Source organism: Scleropages formosus, chromosome 8 (genome assembly GCF_900964775.1).
Source record: "Scleropages formosus chromosome 8, fSclFor1.1, whole genome shotgun sequence".
NCBI classification, from domain to species: Eukaryota; Metazoa; Chordata; class Actinopteri; order Osteoglossiformes; family Osteoglossidae; genus Scleropages; species Scleropages formosus.
Window position 1 is genome coordinate 1,236,832 of NC_041813.1, and position 13,244 is coordinate 1,250,075.

At 46.0% G+C, this 13,244-nt stretch overlaps 1 protein-coding gene across 2 annotated transcripts in view; it reads left to right on the top strand.

Moving 5' to 3' along the window:
• Positions 1-4,839: 4,839 nt before the first annotated feature.
• Positions 4,840-13,244, top strand: part of kndc1 (kinase non-catalytic C-lobe domain containing 1) — a 35,776-nt gene continuing 27,371 nt past the window's right edge. For both annotated transcript variants that reach the window (XM_029254011.1, XM_029254012.1), the window contains exons 1-2: positions 4,840-5,532; positions 9,637-9,835. In XM_029254011.1, the coding sequence (XP_029109844.1) occupies positions 5,425-5,532; positions 9,637-9,835 (307 nt within the window). In that variant the 5' untranslated portion in view covers positions 4,840-5,424. The remainder of the gene's footprint in view (positions 5,533-9,636; positions 9,836-13,244) is intronic.

The following is a 13,244-nucleotide window of genomic DNA, read 5'->3' on the forward strand; positions in this document are numbered from 1 at the left end:
ATAAGCGGTTCAGAAAGTGTGTGTGATTCACTCCCTTTTAAATGGTTCTTTTTAGTGTTACTGTATTTTATCATATAGAGCAGGTTTTTTAATAATGATGTAAATGGTACTACATATTTTGCACAGTGAGCCTCTGAATGTAGGGAACGTTCCCTGACAGTTCTCTTTCCATGTCATTTTATCCCTCACAGGTGACAGTAGAACGTGTTACTCAGAGGGTTGCCACGACATTTACAGTTATTCATTCAGCAGATGCTTTTTTCCAAAGCTATCCTCAATCCTGGGTAAACAAAAGTGCATTTTGCAGCACACGAAGCTAGTAATTATATATCTGCAGCAGAGGCAATGCTCCACATTAGTGCCTTATGGCCTGTTTCCAGGATGCCATTAAGCGGAGCCTTCCTGCACGGGTAAATTCACGCTGGAGTCAAATCTATGACCTACATTCAAAAGTCAATCTTTTTTTTTTTAAAGACCATGATGTGATTGTTTAACACAGCATGAGGGAGAGATTGTGATGGACAGGTTCTGCTACAGGCAAAATCAGTTGGCAGAAGTAATTAGACATACAGAGAGAGGGAGGGAGAGAGCAGAAAGGATAGAGGGAGGGAAGCAATGTGGTTAATGCTAACATATTAAAACACACACAGTTAAATGAACAGCAGCATTTGGGACCTATAAGGGTCTATATGAACAGGGTTAAAAATCCAGATGGCTTGGTCATGTGATAACAGAAGAAGCCATCTTTATTATATAATATTACCTGTATTATATAATTACATTTCACAGTGTCTATTAACTTCTCTAGTAACATAAAAGTTATGGTATTTATAGACATGTCAGTTCTCAGTGGTAGTCAGGTTGACGTGAAAATACAATGAAAACTGAAAGGGATAAAATTTAAAGGCAGGACAACCACTCAATCTGGCTCATCAAAGCTGACTGTAAATGTGACTGCATATTATGCACTTGAACATGAAGAAAACATTGATGCCTGAGAATCAACACATTGCTTCTATTCCTTTAAGTGTTACTATACACCGTGTGTGTATATAGATTTAGCTATTAGCATTTCTCTTATTAGTAATAATTTTTGCCAGATTTAACAAATTTTAGCTAATAACATTCAGAAACTGCAGTAAAATGTCTTTCATGTCAAGAATAGGAAATATATTACACAATAACTGTCACTGTCATTCTGTAGCTGTCACCATCCCTCTTGTATCTGTAGCTGTGTGTCACCGTTCCTGTTGTATCTGTAGCTGTTTCCCCATTCCTGTTGTATCTGTAGCTGTGTCACCATCCCTCTTGTATCTGTAGCTGTGTGTCACCGTTCCTGTTGTATCTGTAGCTGTTTCCCCATTCCTGTTGTATCTGTAGCTGTGTCACCATCCCTCTTGTATCTGTAGCTGTGTGTCACCGTTCCTGTTGTATCTGTAGCTGTTTCCCCATTCCTGTTGTATCTGTAGCTGTGTCACCATCCCTCTTGTATCTGTAGCTGTGTCACCGTTCCTATTGTATCTGTAGCTGTGCCCCCGTTCCTGTTGTATCTGTAGCTGTGTCACTGTTCCTGTTGTATCTGTAGTTGTGTCATTGTTCCTGTAGTATCTGTAGCTGTGTCACCATCCCTCTTGTATCTGTAGCTTTGTCACCATCCCTCTTGTATCTGTAGTTGTGTCACCGTCCCTCTTGTATCTGTAGCTGTGTGTCACTGTTCCTATTGTATCTGTAGCTGCGTCACCATCCCTCTTGTATCTGTAGCTGTGTGTCACCGTTCCTGTTGTATCTGTAGCTGTTTCCCCGTTCCTGTTGTATCTGTAGCTGTGTCACCATCCCTCTTGTATCTGTAGCTGTGTCACCGTTCCTGTTGTATCTGTAGCTGTGCCCCCGTTCCTGTTGTATCTGTAGCTGTGTGTCACCGTTCCTTTTGTATCTGTAGCTGTGTCACCGTCCTCTTGTATCTGTAGCTGTGTGTCACCGTTCCTATTGTATCTGTAGCTGTGTGTCACCGTCCCTCTTGTATCTGTAGCTGTGTGTCACCATCCCTCTTGTATCTGTAGCTGTGTGTCACCGTTCCTATTGTATCTGTAGCTGTGTCACCGTTCCTATTGTATCTGTAGCTGTGTCACCGTTCCTGTTGTATCTGTAGCTGTTTCCCTGTTCCTGTTGTTTCTGTAGTTGTGTCACCGTCCCTCTTGTATCTGTAGCTGTGTGTCACCATCCCTCTCGTATCTGTAGCTGCGTCACCATCCCTCTTGTATCTGTAGCTGTGCCTCCGTTCCTGTTGTATCTGTAGCTGTGTTACTGTTCCTGTTGTATCTGTAGCTGTGTCACCACCCCTCTTGTATCTGTAGCTGTGTGTCACCGTTCCTGTTGTATCTGTAGCTGTTTCCCCGTTCCTGTTGTTTCTGTAGTTGTGTCACCGTCCCTCTTGTATCTGTAGCTGTGTGTCACCATCCCTCTTGTATCTGTAGCTGTGTGTCACCGTTCCTATTGTATCTGTAGCTGTGTGTCACCGTTCCTATTGTATCTGTAGCTGTGTCACCGTCCTCTTGTATCTGTAGCTGTGTGTCACTGTTCCTATTGTATCTGTAGCTGTGTGTCACCGTCCCTCTTGTATCTGTAGCTGTGTCACCGTCCTCTTGTATCTGTAGCTGTGTGTCACCGTTCCTTTTGTATCTGTAGCTGTGTCACCGTTCCTATTGTATCTGTAGCTGTGTGTCACCGTCCCTCTTGTATCTGTAGCTGTGTCACCATCCCTCTTGTATCTGTAGCTGTGTGTCACCGTTCCTCCTGTGTCTGTAGCTGTGTCACCGTCCCTCTTGTATCTGTAGTTGTGTCACCGTTCCTGTAGTATCTGTAGCTGTTTCCCCGTTTCTGTTGTATCTGTAGTTGTGTCACCATCCCTCTTGTATCTGTAGCTGTGTGTCACTGTTCCTGTTGTATCTGTTGCTGTGTCACCGTTCCTGTTGTATCTGTAGCTGTGTCACTGTTCTTGTTGTATCTGTAGCTGTGTCCTCGTTCTTATTGTATCTGTAGCTGTGTCACCATCCCTCTTGTATCTGTAGCTGTGTCACCGTTCCTGTTGTATCTGTAGCTGTGTCACCATCCCTGTTGTATCTGTAGCTGTGTCACCGTCCTCTTGTATCTGTAGCTGTGTGTCACCGTTCCTATTGTATCTGTAGCTGTGTCACCGTCCTCTTGTATCTGTAGCTGTGTGTCACCGTCCCTCTTGTATCTGTAGCTGTGTCACCGTCCTCCTGTATCTGTAGCTGTGTGTCACCGTTCCTATTGTATCTGTAGCTGTGTGTCACCGTCCCTCTTGTATCTGTAGCTGTGTCACCGTTCCTATTGTATCTGTAGCTGTGTGTCACCGTTCCTTTTGTATCTGTAGCTGTGTCACCGTTCCTATTGTATCTGTAGCTGTGTGTCACCATCCCTCTTGTATCTGTAGCTGTGTCACTGTTCTTGTTGTATCTGTAGCTGTGTCCTCGTTCTTATTGTATCTGTAGCTGTGTCACCATCCCTCTTGTATCTGTAGCTGTGTGTCACCGTTCCTGCTGTGTCTGTAGCTGTGTCACTGTCCCTCTTGTATCTGTAGTTGTGTCACCGTTCCTGTAGTATCTGTAGCTGTTTCCCCGTTTCTGTTGTATCTGTAGTTGTGTCACCATCCCTCTTGTATCTGTAGCTGTGTGTCACTGTTCCTGTTGTATCTGTTGCTGTGTCACCGTTCCTGTTGTATCTGTAGCTGTGTCACTGTTCCTGTTGTATCTGTAGCTGTGTCACCATCCCTCTTGTATCTGTAGCTGTGTGTCACCATCCCTCTTGTATCTGTAGTTGTGTGTCACCATCCCTTTTGTATCTGTAGCTGTGTCACCGTTCCTATTGTATCTGTAGCTGTGTCACCATCCCTCTTGTATCTGTAGCTGTGTGTCACCATCCCTCTTGTATCTGTAGCTGTGTCACCATCCCTCTTGTATCTGTAGCTGTGTGTCACCATCCCTCTTGTATCTGTAGCTGTGTCACCATCCCTCTTATATCTGTAGCTGTGTGTCACCATCCTTCTTGTATCTGTAGCTGTGTGTCACCGTTCCTATTGTATCTGTAGCTGTATCACCATCCCTCTTGTATCTGTAGCTGTGTCACCATCCCTCTTATATCTGTAGCTGTGTGTCACCATCCTTCTTGTATCTGTAGCTGTGTGTCACCGTTCCTATTGTATCTGTAGCTGTGTGTCACCATCCTTCTTGTATCTGTAGCTGTGTGTCACCATCCTTCTTGTATCTGTAGCTGTGTGTCACCGTTCCTATTGTATCTGTAGCTGTATCACCATCCCTCTTGTATCTGTAGCTGTGTCACCATCCCTCTTATATCTGTAGCTGTGTGTCACCATCCCTCTTGTATCTGTAGCTGTGTGTCACCATCCTTCTTGTATCTATAGCTGTGTGTCACCGTTCCTATTGTATCTGTAGCTGTATCACCATCCCTCTTGTATCTGTAGCTGTGTCACCATCCCTCTTATATCTGTAGCTGTGTGTCACCACCCTTCTTGTATCTGTAGCTGTGTGTCACCGTTCCTATTGTATCTGTAGCTGTGTCACCATCCCTCTTATATCTGTAGCTGTGTGTCACCATCCCTCTTGTATCTGTAGCTGTGTGTCACTGTTCCTGTAGTATCTGTAGTTGTGCCATCGTTCCTGTAGTATCTGTAGCTGTTTCCCCGTTCCTGTTGTATCTGTAGCTGTGTGTCACCGTCCCTCTTGTATCTGTAGCTGTGTCACCATCTCCGGAGTCTCCGCGGAGGTGCGGCCGCCGTTGCCATGGCAGCGCATAGTTAACAAACTCGTCGGCTGCTCTCGGAGAGGCGCAGTGCACCGGAGGAAATGCCTCCACACTCTTCATGTTTAATTATTAAATTAGTTTGCCGCGGATTCGACGAGGGCGTTTCTGTTCATTTTTCGGGCCATCGGGAAGTGTGACACCGCACACATCATCATCAAAATCATCATCATCATCATCATCATCATCTCCCCGCTCGTGTCCGATGCCGATGGAGCTGCGCGAGTGACGCAGAACGTGCGAGGAGTTGTTGTTGTTCGTGGAAAAGCTCCTCGGCGGGCGGGTGGGCGAGAGAGTGTTCTGGAACTGCTCTAAATACGGAGTTGTTGGGAATCGCACCTAAGTATCGCAAGGAAATATTCCGCGCCGCTCCGGCCGGGTTCCGATCCGATCTGCATTGGACCCCATGCCATGGTGCTGCTCGGAAAGCGACGGAGGAGAAAAGAAGAAGAGCGAAGCCGCGGCAGCACTGAGTGCGACATGAATGATTATCGTGATGATGATGGAGCTTTTAAAACACCACAGTAACAGTTGTTGTGACTATTAGCGGTGATTTAAAACACTTAACATTTACATGTTCCCGTTATGGGGACCTTTGAGACCACAGCTGTCACGTATTATGAAGAAGAAGAAGAGGAAGAAGAGGAGGAGTACTATGAATTCGAACCCCTGCCCACACTCCTAGAAGATGAGGTAGGGTTAAACATGATAAAAAAAAAGTGGCCACGAAAAAGCTCTTGGAATGGAATGTAGACATTATTATTATTATTGCAGTTATTGTGCAGCTGTTGTATCGTCCTATCATGTATGTAGTAACTAAGGTTTGCTGTTTGTTTAAGTTTTCTACAATGTTGCACTGAGTGACTATGTGAGTAACATGTACAGATCAGATGATGTGGACTGAAGTCTTAAGGGCGGAAAGAGAAATTCTCAGTTACTGACTGCTGAGTGAGATGCACACAATACACACTAGTAATCTGTGTTGCTGGGAACTGGGAAAGTTCTCCTCCATGGCAGCATGGTGTCGGTGTCGGTGTCGGTGGGGGTGCGGGGTGCGGGGTGCTCCAGTGTTGAGTGTGAGGGCCTGGACACCAGAGCTCCTCTCTTCACTTCACTGTGACTGACTGAAGGAGACACTTTCTTCTCTGTTACGCCACTCGCTCAGTGCGTCTGCAAACAATCACTTACCAACATGGTGAGCAAATATTTGTGGAAACCAGAGTTCTGACCTAGTTGTTCAGGCATCTTTCCCCTGTGCATCATGTGGAGTTTGTTGAGGTGCATTGATTTTAACTGTCTGCCAGATGAGTGCTGTACCATATGTGAGCCATGCAGTGTCTTGGGCTCACAGAGAGCTGTCAAGGTCACCCACCTATTGTTTTATTTCGCACATCTGCGACGTGCAGGTGGTTCTCAGACCCAGAAATGCCAGCAGAGAAAAGTAACCTCAGCGCTATGCTCTGCTTTTGGGTTTCAGTTTTTCAGCCCCATATGGGATGAGGCACATGGGTGTGGATGCAGCCCCTGCAGGGAGGGAGGAGGAGGAGGAGGAGGAGGAGGAGGAGGGTAAAACCACTCTCTGAGTCAGAGGCTAAGCATGTATAATGCTGCACAACTCCACTCAATGAAGTTTTTACTCCAGGGGTCTAAAACTCACCCATGAAAGGACAGTATGTAACTGTTCACTGGATTCTGCTTCACACTCTTGGAAACACAATTTTTGGATATCTCACTAATCAGATTCTGCTTCCCCAAAATAAGGGCGCGATATAGGAATATTTGTCAACATGTGCCGATGTCAGTGACAAAGATCATACTGAACATGCGGCAAAATTCTGGTGTAACATGACTTTTTTGGGAAGCAAATTGGTTGGCACTATATGGAAACACTGTTTCTACCATGTTTCATTCTGTTTGAAGATATCATACTAAGCAGTCTGCTAGAAATTCATTTTTACTTTGATACACTGACAATTTTTGTCGATATCGGTTTGTGTTTTTTCTTTGTCTTTTATCACAGACTGAAGGAGAGCAGTTTTTCTGTTTCTTTACATCGTATGCTGCAGTGGCATTTGTGGACTGTGCAGAGCTGCTGAGCATGTTTTGCCTCCCTACATTCTATTATTAATATTCATATTCTCACCAGACCCTTTCACTGAAAGCTATGTGCCGATCTTGCCGGTTTAGCTATTCGTTGTTACATGTTGTTCATTTGGTGTGGATTCTTGGCGGCCACTTAAAAAAGGTTCCCTCCGGAAACTTGTAGCGGTGTGTACATTGTTGCTGCGACTGAGTCCTTCCATCCGGTTTCTGGTCATCCTCACCTCTTTCTTTCGCATAGCAGGTAGCACACTGGTCAAAGACCATGCTTTTAGGCTGGAGATCCCAGGCTTGAATCCTGTTCCCTTCTTCACGATCCCTAAGCAGGGTACTTGCCCTGATTTGCTGCAGTAAAAATTCCCCAGCGGTGTTCAGGTCCTTTTTGCGAAAAGCATCATATAAATGTCATGGAACTTTGTTCTTTACACTTTACGCTGACAGTGTAGAAAGCACAGCGCGCAGCAAGTGTGACGTGGCTCCTTGCATACGTGCGCCGCTTTCAGTCGGACCCGCTCGCTTACATCGTTCCTTACAAACCCACTCGCGCCTTCCTTCGTTCGCTTTAGACAGCCGCTTAATTATGCGCTCACTTACCTGGCCACTTGTTCATTTGTTCGTTCGTTCTGTCAGTGCGCGTCTCACGATTGCCCCCCTGTTCCTGGCGAGGAGAAACTGGATTTATTAGAGCCCATGAAGGAAGAGAAAAGTTATGTAGGCCAGCATTTTCTTGTGAAGGAAGAGACTCTCCAGTTCTTGCCCATAGCTGTCTCCCGGGAATATGTCAGTCTATTTATGGATCAGCGCAGCTGCTTAAAGTAAGAGGGCTTGATCTGGAGATGGGGATGAATCAGTGCTGGACCACTTTGTGTGCTGAGGGACCCTCAGATGGGTGTTGACTCCAGGCGGGCCTGCGAACAGGGAGCGACAGGCGCGCCGCAAGGCCGCAAGCGTCCCCGGACCCCTCTCGCTGGCCTTTTCTGTTCCGAGGAACAGGGCGCCTCTGTGGGCGATGCCGCCGCTCTTCATGCAAGGGTCGCTGCCTCCGGGGGCACACAATCGCCTTTTGTCTGGGCGTCGAGGGCTCGGACAGCAGCCGGCGGGGGAGGACTCGCGAACCGGCCGAGCGCTTGCGGTGAACCTCCGCACGCGTGATGCAAATGTTATAGGGGGGTCATAGATCAGAGAGTGGGCGAATCCGGGGTTGGATGGAGCAAGAGCACGAGCAGCTGCGGATGAGCTACGCCGCGGTGCCCGCTGTTCCACGATCAATGCGCAGAACTGCGATTAACACCAAATGTGTGACTTTTTTTGTGTAACTCGAGCTATACTCTAAATATTATAATAATAATAATAAGAAGAAGAAGAAGAAGAAGAAGAACTTTTTCATTTCAAGTCATCTACTTCCTGTTTGGTGGGTTCTCGACCGGAGGAATGTTGGCATGTGAATCAAATTCCCGCCTGCTGATTCGGCCCGAACACAGGGCCGTGATTCACTATGTTGTCAAACGCTGGCAGGATGCTAAGCAACTGGACGCGGTGGTGTGTGTGTATTTAGCTCACCAGCACTATGCTCCTCACTCACCTGTTTCAGGAAGTATTCGCTACCTTTTCTGCCACACGCACAATAAAGTTCCACGTATAAATGCACCATATTAATTGCGCCGCAGCGGGTCGCGCTGCTGCTTCACAGCCCTCGGGCGGTTTGGCCATAGGTTTCACTCCAGTTCAGTCTGTGGAGACCGGATGTTCTCCCCGTGTCTATGTGGGTTTCCTCCAGCTGCTCTGGTTTCCTCCCACAGTCCGAAGCTGAACTGGGCACTCTGCATTGCGCGTGGTGTTTTTAATATGTGCGCGTGTGGCTACCCTGCAGTGGACGGAAGTCCTGTCCCGGGCCTTGTGCCAAGCGATTCCAGGATCGTGCACTTCCGTGACCCTGGCCGGGACAAGCAGGCAACGAAAGTGAGCGAGGGAAAAGCGAGCACTTCATGCAGAAGACTTAGATCTAAAGAAGTAATTTGCAGACGATTTCAAGAATTCACGTTGTGTCTTTGAACCCTGCTACTGTGGGCCATCTGTGTTCTCTACATTGGTAATTTGATCTGGTTTCCACAGACTGGAATGGACCCAACGTGCTGCCTGTTGCTCTCTCTCTTTGCCCGGAAGAAAATGGTGACTGTGCGGCAATGAAATGGTCACTTTCCGAGTGGGCTTTGGCAAGGAGGTCCTCTTGTTCTGCCCACGCAGTCTTTCCTGTATCTCCGGAGGGTCACCGTTCTTCATCTGCATTCATTTCACTGAGAAGGGGCTCTTAGCCGAAGTGTCTTTTGTTTTCGTAACTGGTGTTCACAGCTTGATATTTACTGACGTTTTCCAGGCTGAAGTTCCCTGTTGATGTATGCTTCAGAAATCCCCTTTCCAGCATATGAACATCCTTAATTTAGCAAATTAATAACAAGTTTAGAGGTGGAGTTTGCAGAAAGATGTATTTTTTCAGCATAATGTATTTTGCCAACAACTATGTCCGAGAGTCATGTGCGTTTGTGAATGTTTCTGCTTGGTGTCATATTTATGTATAATGTTCATACAGCATAATCAAAAAATGTGAGCGTGTGCATGATGAACTGTCCTGCCGCGCTGTTTAAAATGTATGTACATCTATGTGCGTGTGTGTGTGTGTGTGTGTGTGCGCGTTGGCAGGAAAACGTCTCCCTCGCAGACATTCTCTCCCTGCGGGACAGCTGTCTGTCGGAGCACGAGGTGTGGGCGGTGTGCGTGGAATGTGCCCTTTCCCTGCGGAGGATTGCCCACTCGCCGCTCTTCCGCACCCTCTGCATCACGCCCGACACCCTGGCCTTCAATGCCCACGGCAACGTGTGCTTCATGGAGCATCTCAGCGGTGAGTCCCTGTTCTCTCCCGCCTAAATAACGAGTCACGCGTGAGCCGGCAAAGCCTTTTTTCCTCCGTCGGCTCATCTCGCCGAGAAGCTCTCGTCCCAGCTCTCATCCCGGCTCTCATCCCTCCTCTGATTCATACATGAGCCATCTCATTCTTACCTTACTGCTGATTCACCAGTGAACCCACGTCCTCCCACTTGTCTCCAGTAAATCATAGGTAAGGCAGCGTTTCTTCCTCCGTCTCGCTTTCTCTGCCTCTGCCGATTGCTCCCCACCTCATTCTGTCGTCTAACGGCGGGAAAAAGTTCAGGGCAACTAGGGCATCGCAAGCAAAGTTGTTGCTCGAGCACGAAACCCCCATGCGCCGGGGAGAGAAATGGCAGTTGTCCTCTCCCGCCAGTGTGAAAGAGCGAAGTCGGTCCGTCCGAACGGTCCGTTGCGGTCCGAGTCAGGCTTGCGTCACTGTCTCGTCTGACCTGCCCGCTGATGCTACCGGAAGGGCCTGTACTTCCGCGCGTTGAGCTGTCAGTTAGCGACATGCCTCTGGTGTCCTTCGGAAGAGAGGGACGCATCTCTGACCTTAGACAACCACACCTGTTGGGTGTAATATGATAATTTCGTACGAGCCGCTCTGCTTATTACAGAGTGAAGGAATGAATGCAAGAAACTTTATTCATCTCTGAGGGAAGTTGTGTTTGGTGGGTTTCATGAATAAGAAACAGGTTGAGACGGGATGTGGCAAACAGCTGGTGGGTTATCTTTAAAAAAGTGTGTCCATTTTTCTTTTTTTCATGCATCTTTTTGCTTAAGTTTGATCATTCTTGATGGGTTTCGCGGAAAACTTCTAGTGCAGTTGTGTAAACCTTCTAAAGCGGATCTTGCATTTAACAACAATAGTACAGCTTTTAAAATAAAACCGAAAAGAAAATTCCAAAGCCCGCTGAGATTTTTTCACTGAGAGTATCATCATGTTAAGCAACTTGGGACCTCATTTTCATGCACAGTACTTATTTTCTTCTTGTGTATGATCATGGCACATCTGTATGCTGTCACAATAAATTATGTTTTAATACATATAAATGTAACCATTCTCTCCTGTTCTGGCTCATTAGATTTTAAATTCCCCTCTGAATTCACAATGCAGCCGGCTGAACTATTGCTCTGGGTGTTTTCCTATGGAAAGTCTGTGTCTATTAAATATTAATCAGCACAGAGGCATATTAATGAGCAATTACTGTGATATAGTGAATGCTTAAATTAGTGAGACAAAAACAAGCAAACAATTATAACACAGAACATTAAATTCTTTCAATCTGAGTTAACTGCTCTTATTGCAAGTTATATAATGTGGAAAATGCTATTTAAAATTTTATTTTAAGTTATTATTGCTATGTTGAAATCCTGCATTTGTGTATGAAAACCACCTCTTTTGGCCTTTCTCTGGGTTTACCGTCTTTTTCGTGGCCATAATCAATTTCAAGGGTTTGCCTTCCAGAACAGAAGACAATGAATCCTGTGGAGACGACGTAGACGCAAGTCTGACCTCTTCAAACTGCTATAAATGCAGTACCAAAACATGGCTTCAGTAATGCTGAAGAAAGAACCGCTGAAATGGTACCTTGGTACCTTGCACATGACCGAACGGTCCTTCAAGACACAAAACAAACAATGATCATAAAAGCAGAAACAAATGTCAGCCATAAAGGCAGCACCTAAACAGTCGCAAAAGTCGCACGTTTTTAAAGAAAAATCACTACTTCTGGTGAAGTGAAGCTGCACAAACCAACCTAGAGGGATAGTTTACTTAAGAACAGGGATATGACCTCAGGTCCGCATGTAACGTTTCATATTTTTCAAAATGGTTAATTCGTGAGGACTTAATATAATGTGCAAATTACTGCATAAATTCTAACACGCTGCTCTGTAGGACTGGCTTTTTCTGCCTTCTTAAATTATTTTGATAGACATTAATGTACTGCTTTGGGGGTGCGGTGGCACAGTGGCGCAGTGGGTTGGACCAGGGTCCTGCTCTCTGGTGGGTCTGGGGTTTGAGTCCTGCTTGGGGTGCCTTGCGGCAGTCTGGCATCCCGTCCTGGGTGTGACCCCTCCCCCTCCAGCCTTACGCCCTGTGTTGCCGGGTTAGGCTCCGGCTCCCCGCGGCCCCGAATGGGACAAGCGGTTCAGAAAGTGTGTGTGTGTGTGTGTGTGTGTGTTAATGTACTGTAAATACATAAAGCGTACCCCTTGGAACTGTGGGAGCACCACTGGTGTTGCATCTAGGTGTGAGACTACCTCTGGATGAGGGGACAGTTGGGCCACTGGCTTTTCAAAGCTTCGAACTCAGCCAAAAATACCGTATATTGATAATAATTCCACATGTAATCATTACGTGTTCAATATTATCTGTTATCAGTATGTAAATAGCTTTTCTATTAAAATGTAATTGTTGTGCTGAACAGCCAGTCTGCTGCTTGGCTAAAAATGTTGCATGAAAAGGGATGTGCACTTTAGAGGGAATTCTCACTGGGCCCATGCTTCTCTGTAACTCAGCTAAGTGCCCACGCAGTGATTTCATCATACAAAAGTTTCGAAAAATGGGGAGAGGCAGCAATGCATTTTACTCAGAAATCCTTTGAAAAATAAAAAAAGTCATAGTGATTTATCTGTATGCTCTTTGTGGTAATATTCTCTCTGTGGTACATACACAGCTGTGTTTGTAGTGTTCACAAATGGTAATAAAGCAAACATTTGTAGGATTCATAAATGCATTTAAATATACTGTAATTGGGAGAATGTAAAGAGTGATTACAATCATTTTTAAAAACACAAGACACCTCTCTAACCATAAACAATAGATTATTAAGGACCTACTGTACATCTCAATAAAGTCAAAAAGAGGTTAAAATTGCCAGGAATTTCATGTACTATAAAGCAATATTGTAGACAGCAATTTCCCCAATGTTTTCCAGCCTGGCTTTTTATATCTCCCTTTTCTTTGGAATTTGTGTAATGACTTTAATGAACTTCTGTAATAATCTCTCATGAATAATCATAGCCTTGAAAAGGTGTAACTCTTGTGGAGCTGAAGGTTGTTGGTTTCAGCACCACTTCCTACTACTGCTGTAGGACCCTTCAGCAAACTGTTTAGTCTGAGTTGCTCTGTTGAACACAAACACACACACACACACACTGAAGCTGCTTGGGTCAAGCCAGAGCCTAGCCTGGCAACACAGGGCATAGGGCTGGAGGGGGATGGGACACCCATCCATTGCAGGGTACCCCAAGCAGGACTTGAACCCCAGACCCACCAGCAAGCAGGACCCAGCCAAACCCTCTGTGCCACTGCACCCCCACCCTTTGTTGAACTGAAAAACTGAAATATATAATCACAATGCAAGGAGAATTATGCA